This window comes from Passer domesticus, chromosome 8, assembly GCF_036417665.1.
Source record: "Passer domesticus isolate bPasDom1 chromosome 8, bPasDom1.hap1, whole genome shotgun sequence".
Lineage (NCBI taxonomy): Eukaryota > Metazoa > Chordata > Aves > Passeriformes > Passeridae > Passer > Passer domesticus.
The window spans coordinates 30,066,633-30,078,713 of NC_087481.1; the positions used below are offsets into that span (position 1 = coordinate 30,066,633).

The window sequence follows — 12,081 nt, forward strand, 5'->3', positions numbered from 1 at the left end:
GATAAGTTAATTGCAGAGGAGCAGCCCAATGGCTGCAGTTAGCTCTGGCCAGGCTGCACGGCTTTGTGGAGGGGAAGAAAGGTGATGGTGCCTCGGAGCAGCACAGCTGAAATACTGAAACACTGGCACTCTGCTGCAGCCTGACATGGGAGCAGGCGCCTCCCTTTCCATTTGCGTAAGTGAACTTAAATCTGGCTGCTTGGCTCCTTTCTCACACCCTTCCTCCTGTCTGAGAAGGCTGAGGGGCTGCTGCATCTGAGAAGGGAAAAGGGGGGGATTTACAGCCATGGTGCTCAGATATTTTAGAGGCTTTTTGTGACACCTCGTAGCTTGTATACAAAAATGCTGTAAAATATGTTTGGCACGTGCTGATATTCATTCTTTTTAGATAACTATTCATGCTGTAATGCTAATATCACAGTCTAAGCTTTCCTATGTAGTGAAAGAGCAAAATGGCCTGGGGTGTTTCGAGTGCTGTGTGTGCTTTTGCCATGGCAGCAGGGCTGGCCTGGAGCTCCAGCTCATGGCTTTGCTGCAGGCATGTGTGGAAAACAGCTTCACTACAGCAGTTCAGCTTCAAACCCATGGGAAAATCTTTTCCTTTTCCTTCTGAAAACATAGTAATAAAAAACTTTGAAAAAGAGGTTGGTTTGAGATAATGCTAAAAAAAAAATAAATTAAAAATACCACTTAGATACTGTTTAAATAGTCCTAGTGCAGAAATGGTAAATCCAGGTGTTGGTTTGGATTTCTGCTCTCATTCCCCGGTAGGAACATGAGGACAAAATTCAGCAATTATTGTGGGTCATGGCACCTCCTGCAAGGCAAGCAAGGGGCTTAGGGGAGGTGGGAAAGAGGACAGGGCAGCCAGGACTCCTTCCAGAGTGCCAGGCAGAATTTCCCCTTTTTTAAAATATTCCTGAGGGATATTATTATTAAATATATAGTTATTATATTTATTTTTAAATCTATCTAAGCATCTATTTAGAAATATCTTTTTGAAGACCCCCAGGTGGTCCTGAGGGGCTGCAGAGCTGGCTGTGCCCACCCGGGGCACCCCTGCCCTCACAGAGCCCCTCAGGGACAGGGCCCCCACCAGAGCCCACAAACTCCCCAGCCCACACCCTGCTAGGATGGAAAAGCAGCTTCCTTCATCAGACACGATGAAAAGTGCAAGGTCTTTGTGATTTCTTATGCTTTTGCATCAGTTGTTTGGAAGAAACATCACAAATTTGGAATAACTGGGTGAGCAGAAAGGAACCTTTTCTGAGGCTTGTGCCATTGCTGCTGCTTAAATTCCACTTCTTGTTCCTTCATAACCCTGCATTTTGTATCTTCAGGAGTTAGGTAGAAATTCACAAATTTCATGGAGTTGGAAGGCTGTGCATCAGCACAAGGTCAGCTTTTTCCTGACTTTTGGGGCCCTTTTGAGGTGTAGTGACCCCTCTCTGTCCTAAACAGCCCATCTGCCTCAACACAAGGCCCCATTTTCCCGACTATTTTCCCTGACTATAGGTCCCTCAGCCACCCTCAGGGACAGGGCCCCCACCAGAGCCCACAAACTCCCCAGCCCATGCCCTGCTAGGATGGAAAAGCAGCTTCCTTCATCAGACAGGATGAAAAGTGCAAGCTGTTTGAGATTTTTTATGCTTTTGCATCAGTTGTTGGGGTAAGAAATTTGGAGTAATTGTGTGAGCAGAAAGGAACCTCTTCTGAGGCTTGTGCCATGGCTGCTGCTTAAGTTCCACTTTGGTTCCTTCATAATCCTGCGTTTTTTATCCTAAGGAATTCGGTATAAATTCACAAATTTCATGGAGTTGGAAGGCTGTGCATCAGCACAAGGTCAGCTTTTTCCTGACCTTTGGGGTCCTTTTGAGGTGTAGTGACCCCTCTCTGTCCTAAACAGCCCATCTGCCTCAACACAAGGCCCCATTTTCCCTGACTTCAGGGGTGAGGGAGCTTTACTGGAGTTTACCCCATCACAGGTCTCATCTCAGCTCTGCAGGAAAATATTAGTAAGAATATACAGTAGAAATAAGATCTCTACTAAGATGCTACAAAGAAGACAATAATTTTACCAAAGTTGTAGATCTTTGGAGGTTAAAATAATAAAAGCCAGTCACTGTTTACCACTTGCTGTTTTTATTCCCCAGCAATCACTCTCTTCTATACAAGTTAGGCACACAACGAATAAGGTTTCACCAGAGCTGCAGTTCAGCAGAGAAGGAAGCACATTTGGTGTCCCTCTGGAAACCCTTGTAGAGGATGCAGAGCAATGTGGGGTTCCTTCTCTTGTGACACAGATGGTGGAGTACCTGGAGGTATTTGGTAAGTTCATATTTTTCCTGTTTAGCTTCTGGAAACTGATATTCTTTGTTTAAGCTTTCCTTTTCAGCTGTAAATGCTGGGAAATCCTTATTTACAATTATTGGGCTTTCTTAAAGGAGCTCTTGCTTTTTGAACCCCAGTTCTCATCACAAGGATGTGGTAAAGCAAACAACCACTGCTCACTGTTCTGTATTCCTTACACAGGTCTGGAGCGTGTCGGTATATTTCGGGTTGGTGGCTCAGCAAATAAAATCAAGGCATTGAGGCAGAAGTACAATCAAGGGGAAAAAGTAGACCTTATTAACGATGGAGATGTTGATTCTGTGGCCAGTCTCCTGAAGCTCTTTCTGAAAGAACTACCAGTGGCTGTTTTTCCAGACAATATTTGTTCTGGCTTGTTAAAAACTTTCCAAGGTACAGAACGGGCACCTTCCAAGCCTCTGTCCATTCTCTGGCAGTGACAGATAATGTGTTCATCACACTTTCTATAAACAAGGTTTTGTGTTTCCTTAACCTGAAGCTGATATTTAATTGCTTTGGAGGGACCAGGCATCTATGAACTTGTCTACAGTCTTTTTAAAATTCATTAAGTCTTTTGGATTCCCTTCCTTCCTGTGGCAATGAATCCTGCAATCCAATCCTGTTTTCTTTGAGAAAGCTCTTCTTCTGCATGCTTTCTTTTTTAAATTGTATACCATACTAGTCACTGAGATAATATTTTTAGTTTTAATGCAATCACCACCATAATGCTGCTTGTGTCTTTATATAGCCACTGCCTCGCTTCTCTGTTTTCCAAGATGAAGCCTCTTTTCTATTTAACCTTCTCTGTTAAAGGAGGTTTTTCTGCACATCACTCTTCTTATTCAGAACTGTAATTTTAGTTAGCATTTATTTTTCCAGTCCTCTTATGTGTGGAGCAGCATGCAAAGCCCAGAGCACCCCAGAGCCCACTGCCTGTTCCCCATTCATGCCTGCAGCAGCTGAGCTCTGCTCTCAGTCTGCCCGGTGGTTCTGACTGGTGGCTAATTCAGGTGTTTGCATACAAATAAGTGGGTTTTGTGGGTTACTTTGCAGGCTGCTTTTGTTCGAAGTGCCCGTGTAGGAGTTTACAAAGAAAGAGAAAGGAAGCAGTTTTATGAACTGTGAAAGTCTATGCAGAACAACCCATCGGGCTTTTATGTGCACCTATTTTTTTCTACCCTAGACAGTCTTGCTGTTATTTTTTAAAGTTATTTTTTCCTCTTTGTCCCCTTTTCCATTTCTCATTAATCAGTTGAGCACCATGGGCCTTGGCCTGTGCAGAATGTGTTTTTTAGGACTGAAATTACCCTCAAGGGCATGATTTGCTTATAAGCAATGTCAAAGCTACACAGATGTGTCCTGGTGACCTATGGCAAATTTGAGCATCAGCTGCCAATTATTGAGCAGTACTGTCATCTCAATTCTAGTAACCAGGAGAATTTATCCTACTGATACGGAACTGCTGATCAAATGGGGTTGTTTGTGAACCCATTTTCTGCCTTGTTACCCTTCTTTGAAGAATAAGAACCAAGAAAATGTTAAGTATCCCCAATTTAGAATTTTAAGCATCTCTTGTGTAACTGCAGTTGCATATTTATAGAGCAAAGATGTTTTGAGTCTGAGAGCTACCAATTAGTCAGGAAATGAAGATGATGTGGGGCTGAAAGGCTACAATTTCTCATTCCTCTTAATGAGAATCATACAGCATGTGTAAAATCTCTTGGGAGAGTCAAGGCTGACAACCTTGTACTGTCTTTCAAGGCAGCTTTGAGGGTTCAGGTACATGACTCCTGCCTGCAATTTCATTAGGAAAGCAGCAAGTGCTGGATGATTCTGCCTTAAGAGGAAAAATATCAGAAACAGTGAGTGTAAAACTCAATATCTGGAAAATCTATGGTTTTGAAATATTCATAAGTGAAAAACATATCAAAATTTAGTGTACAAAATCCTTGTTTGAGACCTATTTATTCTTTCCTCTGTTCTCATTTATTTTAAAATCTTCCTTCTTACTTATATCTAATGTCTGTAATGAAATTGTGTTGATATGAGGAATATCTATGTTATAAGGTTATAAGTTTGGTTTTTTTTTTTCTTTTTTTCCCCTTTTTTTTCCCCAGAGCACAAAATTAACACAACAGAATGCATAGAGAACCTGAGACAGTTGCTCAGCTGCCTGCCCAAAGCCCATCAAAACCTCCTCCAGTTCCTGTCTGCCTTCCTGTTAAAGGTAGCAACCTACAGCGCAGTGAATTTCATGACTCTGGAAAACCTGGCCATCGTGTTTGGACCTGCTCTGTTCAAGTGAGTCCTCCCTACTCAGCTGCCTCAAACAGCACAACAAGGTCACACCTCACAGGGAGGCTTTCTGTGGTAACTCTGTGTCCAACAGACAGGGGAGCATTTTGTGAGTTCAGTGTTTATGTGGTGTATTGTGGGCAGATGTGGCAGGTTCTGGGCTGGCTGATCACTTCCATTCTGTCGGGTGCTGACTAGACAGGGCAAGCCTCAAGTAAATAACTGTATGAAGAGACATGAGGTATAGAGAGCTGTTTAGTGACAGCTGCTTCTCTTTTCTGAGCCAAGATCACTGCTGGCTGTGGGGGCTACTTAGTTGTTGGATTTGATTCTGAAAAGCTTGCCCTTACTTTGACCTTGTAACAGTATTTGATATCAGAGAAATGAATCCCTGTTATCAAGAGAAGCAACTCATTCTGCCCTTGCTGCTAATTCAAATTGATGTCCAAGCAGAGCTTGGAAGCAGTGAGAGCTTGGCTGGAGCTAGAGAAGTCGTGTGTGGGGTGATGGTGAGTGGGCACAAAACTGGAAGCTAAAAAACGAGGGGTGGGACACCATGCCATGCAAGTCAAGGTGACATGAAGGAACAGCCTAGTGTGATCAGATAATGGAGGATTTCCCCTTTCACTGTTGACACTAGAGGATGTTAAAATACTTACACCTGTTACAACTGGTGAATCTTTGTTCTAGTGGATCACAGCCATGCCAGGTTAATATGTGCTATAAGGCAATGACACTTTACAAAGTATATTTATTAGCCATTAATACCCTGCATGCAGTAAAAAGGCCTTGTTATTCAGTTGGGTGTTTTATGGCAAGCCAGGTTAATTTTAAAAGTATATACTCAGCAAAATTGGTGCCCAGCATCAATGACAAGCTTTGTTTTGTGGAAATGGACTGTTAAGCCTTGCTGCTGTTTCATAGGTCTCTATATGTGGTCTCTGTTTTCCTGCTCTGTGGGTTTATTACCAGGTCTACCAGAATTTGACCTTTGGATGGGATACAAGTTTATATCTTTAACAAAAGCACAGGAAGGGAAGTGAATCTAACAAGATGTGGTGTGGTTGGAACTATGCCACTCTGTCCTCTGGGAAAAAAAACCTCACCACGGAGGATATTCAGCAATGCAGCAAAGCAGTTCTGCAACCAGACCCAAAGTTCCTTAATATCTGAATACTAAAGTCAGTAAATGTGTGGAGACACAGATGAGGTTTATTTATCAGTGTTTGGAGTAGTTCTGTGGTGATACTTATGAGCATTGGCTGATGCTAAAAGGCCTTCACCAGGAATCTATCCCTTGGCCCCCACATTAGCTCAAAAAGCCCCTCACTGACTGTCACTTTTCTGCCATCAGGTGAAATTTGTTCTCACCTGGGGCTTCTGTGCGTGCACATGCATGCAAGAAGACTTTGTTCCTTTTTCTCCATTCCCAAATTATCCCAGCGTGTGCCCACTGATTCCTGTATCTGCACATAAGAATCCAGTGTGCTCCCTTATTGATTGAAGAGCTGCTTCAGTTTTTAAATATCCCACTGTTCTGGGACATGGCCCAGCTCCTTCTGAACATGTGCCTTTGCCTGCTTTTAAAGTACATTCAGTGCTAAACTGAGCACTTGTGGCAATGACCTGTCTGAGAAGCCTTGAAAGCAATCAGCACAGAGTTTCCCTGCCAGTGACCTGTCACGACAACAGCTACCATAAATAGAAGTATGTCTGCCCTGTAAATGCTATCTTCAGCTCTTCACAGTCATTCTGATCTCACCAGCTCCAGGAGACAACCCAGTAAATCTGGAACTCAGGTTTTGGGTTTATTTTTTTGTAAAACATTTAACACCATGGTGCTGTGCTTGTTGAGTTACCTCCTAGGGTTGTGAAAAATCACCTTTTTGGTACTTGGGCGGAGAGGAGAGCCTTGAAACTGGCACTGTCAGTGAGATTGCTCTATACCACTTCCTGCTGAGTGACCTGAGGCCTTCAATGATTCAGAATAAATCACTGGAATTGTCCTGTACAGCAGTAAAATTCAAGGTAGTCAGCTGTGGCAAATCATATCTGCTGACACAGGGGAAAAAGTCATAAATATCCTTTATGTCTTTCAGAGCAAGAATTAGTGCAATTATCTGGCACATTATGAAACATTTGGCAGCCAGTGTGTAGGAAATTGGGACATGTTGGGTAGTACTTGCTATAGTTGTTCGGTGTAAATGTGAAGGTTATGGAAAAAAATGCTTCTAGATCTAATCCACAGAAATGTGTGCTCCATGCAATTGCTGGAATTAACCTTCTGGAGGTAATGGCAGCTCCTCGTACAGCATAAATTCATTGCAGTGTTAAAACTGTTCTTGCATCCTGGCAATCTGCATTTTTGTGAAATTACTTCTTTGTTTTTTGACACTGAACAACTAAACAAAGCTGTTTATGAGCCTTTTTACTTTAAATTTCTTACCTATTTATATTGAAGTGTAAATTCTGTCTATGATTATCACCTATCTCAATATTTTGGCACTTTTATTTGTGGAGACCTGTCGTGTTTATAGTTTCACTGAAGTGACTGAGTAGGAATGTTCTGTAGTTACAACATGGAACACTCTTGGACCTTGGGACCATAAAAGTAGAATATTCAGCTTTGTACATTGTAAATCTAAACTGCACATACTTTGTGATTTGTAACTATGGTTATTGTAACACAAAAATTATAAGGTTTAGCACAGGTATTATATTGAAAATCTAGTTAGAGGATCATGGAAAACTCCTGATTTTGTCCTCGTAGTATCTGTAAATGCCCAGGAGAAAGTGTTGCTGTGCTTTTATGAGAACTCCGACTGATGTTACTTAAATTTCCATGGATACTTTGTTATGCTTCATCTTGGTAAAGAGATTTTTAGTTCTGGTCCCAGTAAGCAATTCTTGCATGAGTGCACAAGGACGCCAGCCAGCCAGCTGTTTGCTTCCACTCACTTTGACTCATTGTTTCTGTAAATGTGCAGCAAGCCTGTGGCAGCAGGGAACCTTGGCAGATCTCCTGGACAAAGCCAAGGCAAGAGACTTGTGTGGACTTTTTAGGCTGCACTTTGTGGCAAAGCAGCTTTGAAACATCTAGACTCCCTCAAGAAAGCCAGCAGCTAATTCCTGATGGTCAAGTTTTACTTGTTTCTTATTCACGGTGTGTTCTACTGGGATTTGTACTGGAACTGATTATGGGGCTTTTGTAGGGAAGTGCAGAATACACCTTAGTAGCTCTGCTCTTCCTAGGATCACGTGTCTGGATTTAGCAGTGTGGGAACCTGGCTCCCCTTTACTGTCACCCCAATAATGCAGTTTCTGGTAGCAGCAGAAGTATCTGACTAGACAGGAAGTGATTACTGCACAAAATTAATGGAAAGTCATTGTGGAAGGTGGCTGAAGAGAAAAATCAGAGTATATTCTCTATATTTGGAATGCACACCTGTTGTCACCCATGAATATCTGCTGATGAGACATTGATACTCGGAGTCAGCTGTCTCATCCCAGTCTACAGTTTAGATCTGTTTGAGGAGGGAATGAGAACTGGGCACTCAAACACAGGCTGCTAATAAGGGGAAGGAGGGCTCAATGAGTGGTCTGAGAGCCATTTATCTTCCTGAATAGCTTGTGCAGTGCTCCTTCTGGCAAGGAGTTAACAGCTGGTAGAGGTGCATTCAGGAACAGATGTCTAAGCTAATGGAATAAGCTGAAAAAGAAGACAAAGGACTAAAAATATTGCTTGTCTGGCCTGTGAGCTGAGGGTGTTGATGTTTGGGTAAGTGATGAATAATCCCTTAGGATTGTTGTATGCAGCAAAGGCTATTGCTCAGTCAACCAGGTTTTACAAGCAGCCTTGTTTATTGTGGAGAAACTGAGTCCGTCCCAAGAAAAATGAGAATGCAAGAAAGGGAAATGTTAACTAATCCTAAAGGAACTGATGACACAGTGGTTCATCCCGTAAATCCCTATATGCTGTACCTGGCTATAACTCTGCTTAAATCTTCTGCTTCCAAAAGGAGCCCAAACTTAAGTCCTTACAGAAACAACAGTAAGTTTACAAAAGAGGAACACGAGTGAAACCAATTGGACTGGGCCCAATGTGTATATTTGTACTTTAAAATTGCAAATGAATAATGAATGTACTCATTTGGCAAACGGAAGACTGGTGTATTCATGCTCCATATTAGTCTCCAGAGTTTATGAATTTCTTCTTTAAATATTAATATTGTGCTGGGTGTAACTGAGTTGGTGCAGCATGGCTGAAGAAGCTCCATTAAGGGCACAGCGTTTATGTAAATGTTCTCCAAGCTTCCAAATAGTTGGCGGGGGGAGGAATACATAAGTCCTTCAGGGGTTGAAATTAAATCCTATATAAAAATCCTTTTAATTAAATTGTTCTGACTTGACAGGGACAGTAAAAATACAACCACTGTTCATAAAAAACCCAAAAACTATGGGGAGATCAAGCAAGAAAGAAAAAAACCCAACTCAGACTCAACATGGGTAATGGGAACATCTGGAATTTCCACTTGCTGATATGTCTGATGTCTGTGGATTTATAAGTGAATGCACTGAAGCAGTTTGTTACCTCTGGTGACCTGTGTACCTATTTCCAGACTGTTCTGGCAATAAGACATTCTAGTGATCACAGCTCACCTTCACAAATGAAGGCAGAACAAACCCACTCTTTCCACCCCAATGCCAGTGAGCAATGGCAGATTAATAGGGCACTGTTTTTTTGCCTGTCCTTTTCACCTTTATTTTGCAAACCTCCTGTCTGAGTTCCTGTCAGGTTCTACCTCCTCTGCTGTGCTGCCACAAAAACTTACTGTGTTGTGAACCATTGCAGCAAGGCTGGGGCTCTGCCCCTGTGAAGGTCCTGCTGTTGTGAACCCACCAAGCTCCAGTGGTCACTGTCCCAGCAATTGCTGCTTCCCTGGATTGCCTTGGCTGCTGGGAGGGCTCCCTGTGTCAGCCATTCCAGCCCCTGATCTGAGAGCTCCTAAGATTGATCCATCTCCTCTTCCTTTAGGGTTCCTGTCAGTCCCTTGGCTTGTGAAGAACAAAGGCTTTACAATGGCCTCCTGCTGTATTTGCTCCAACACCAGGAGATGCTTTTTGTTGACCTGGACCCTTGCTGCTCACAGAGACAAGCAGATGGCCTTCAGGTAAGAAAATTGCAGCCAGAAATCAAAAGTGCTTCATTAGGTTGAAATACATTAGGACTGGAAATACATTTGCTTATACATAGTGTAATTAATGACCTTAGTTTGTAGCCAGCAATGTGAATATTCACGATATATTTAAGCTGGAGAGGAAACATGAGTGTTAAAATTCTAATTTGGAAAAAAATGCAAGAGCAAGAGGTCCAGAAGAAAATCCCAAGCTGTTCTACTTTATATATATTAATGCCAAGGTTTGTTAGATCAAAGCCACTGGATTTTTCCTCGAGTGAAACATGTTTTATTTTGTGTGTGCTTTTGTCTATACATTGATGACTCAGGAAAGCAAAATCAGAAGGATAGAAAACCCTCTTATTTTTTAGAACTCATTCTGTGTGTTCCAGCCTCTCCTTGGGCATTTTCTTTCTTAAAGCATTGTTAGCACTTTGATTCCTTTTTTGCCTTTTTGTTGAAAACCTCGTGCTGGAAGAAACACGATAGACAAATCCTGGTTTAGAGAGAGGGTCAATATAAATCTTGTTTTCACTTTGTGATGTGGTGTATCATTGCTGCTTAACTTCAAATTGATTTTTGGAAAACGACATGAAGGAGATGTAGCAAACCCTGCAGTTTAATGCTTCACAGTGCAGTTTTGTTATCCTTGAGGTTCATGGTGAGGCTGGCAGCAGTGTGCCAGGTCAAGTGATGGACAGGGGAAGAGGTTAGCACTGCATGTAAATGTGAGTGATGATATTTGTGTTCACGACTCCTTAATTTTCTGGCTTCTTTCTCCAAGTATTCCTGTTAAGGAAAGCTAGCAGACTTCTAATACAAGCCAAAGTCAGTATTTAGACATATTACATATCCCAAAGAGAATATTGGGGCTGGAAGCTTTCTTTGAAAACAAAACCTGTACAGACACAGGTACAAAGAACAGGCCATACTGATAAAAGGATGTTTCTAAAATATTGCTTCAATGCCTCAAGACATTGCCCCAAATGTAACACTAGGATTGTTTCACATTAAGACAGTGTTGAGCCCATGCTCCCAGCTCCCCTTTCTCTCTGAAGAAGTCCCATGTCACTACTTCCTCTGGGAGTTTCTGAAACTAGTACTCAAATGAGCACACAAAATCAAAATATTGGCTGTCCCAAGACAGCTGCTTCTGTTTGCAAAGCTAGAGGAAGCATCAGCAGCTAAAAGAAATTGGAAAAGTATTAGAGAAGCCAGGAAATCAGGCTTTCACTTGCAGTGCTTTTGTTTTAGAACTAGCTTCACTCCCTGTAATTCTGCAAAATGTCACAGTCTGTCTGGAATTGTGGTGATGTGGGAAAGAATTCTGCTGAAAAGCTGCTTTCAAGTTCTTTATTAAAGCCTCAGACAAGGCATAGCCATGGGGCACTCTCCTGCTCTGAGGTAAGCTTATGAAAGAAATCCCATCTGTGGGTGAGAAGGGAATTCAGTATTCCGTGGCTGATCTTGTTTTTGTAATTTTTGGCAAGAAACCCAGCACATTGGATAGGTACCCTTCCTCTTTCATAATGTAACAATTGCTCAAGGTCCACTGAACTAGAAACATCAAAGTTAGGTTTACAAACTAAACATATTAAAAGTCCATGCTTTTCTTCCAGTAAAACAAGCAAAAGTGAAATGGCAAACCTGGCTCAGATTCCTTGTTGCGTCCTGGAAATGAAACTTGTTTTTACTGGCTTTTACACAGATACTTGCATTTGGACTACTTAATTCCTCTGATTTTGTTGTTGGGTTGTCTTTTTTTCTTTTTTTTTCTTTTTCATTTCACCACTTTAAAGTTAACCTGAGCTCTGTCAAACTGAAGCCATGCCAATCGGGCAGGTCTGCCATACAGCTGACAAGACTAAACCCTCAGTTGTGTTGTCTGTGGGCTGAAATGGGCAGAGGGTTTGCTCTGAGCAGAGTTCTTAGTGCCTCAAAGTTCCAGGAGCCATGCCACTGGCACTGTGTGTACTGGCTGATTCAGACTGACAGACTGGGAGAAGAAGTTTTGGGTTTAAGTTTTTTGGTAGTTCAGAACTATTATCCTAGGCTGGACAGTAGGCTATTCACAGCCACCAATTATATATAAAGAGAGTGGTTTAAAGTTATATCCCAGCCATGATGTATTTTAACTTTTTAAACTTTTTTCCTGTATGTTGTTCATATATTTTTTCACCCTTAAAATAGAGTCAGAATGCTGCAAAATCCTACCAGACTGGGGGTTTGTGTCTCTGTGTGGGTTTTTTAAAATACATTT

General features: G+C 41.9%; 1 protein-coding gene across 9 annotated transcripts in view; it reads left to right on the top strand.

Annotated features, from left to right (window-relative positions):
• The window catches only part of LOC135306347 (protein FAM13A-like), a 53,837-nt gene continuing 41,756 nt past the window's right edge, over positions 1–12,081 (top strand). For 2 of the 9 annotated variants that reach the window (XR_010367146.1, XM_064430057.1), the window contains exons 1-5: positions 6–175; positions 2,154–2,328; positions 2,533–2,742; positions 4,467–4,650; positions 9,680–9,815. Coding sequence is in view for 6 of the 9 variants with exons in the window: in XM_064430057.1 (XP_064286127.1) it covers positions 146–175; positions 2,154–2,328; positions 2,533–2,742; positions 4,467–4,650; positions 9,680–9,815 (735 nt within the window). In the remaining 3 variants the exon portion in view is untranslated. Of the gene's footprint in view, positions 176–2,153; positions 2,329–2,532; positions 2,743–4,466; positions 4,651–9,679; positions 9,816–12,081 lie in introns of all 9 variants that reach the window. The other 7 variants (XR_010367147.1, XM_064430058.1, XR_010367148.1 and 4 more) reach the window with 5 other exon arrangements.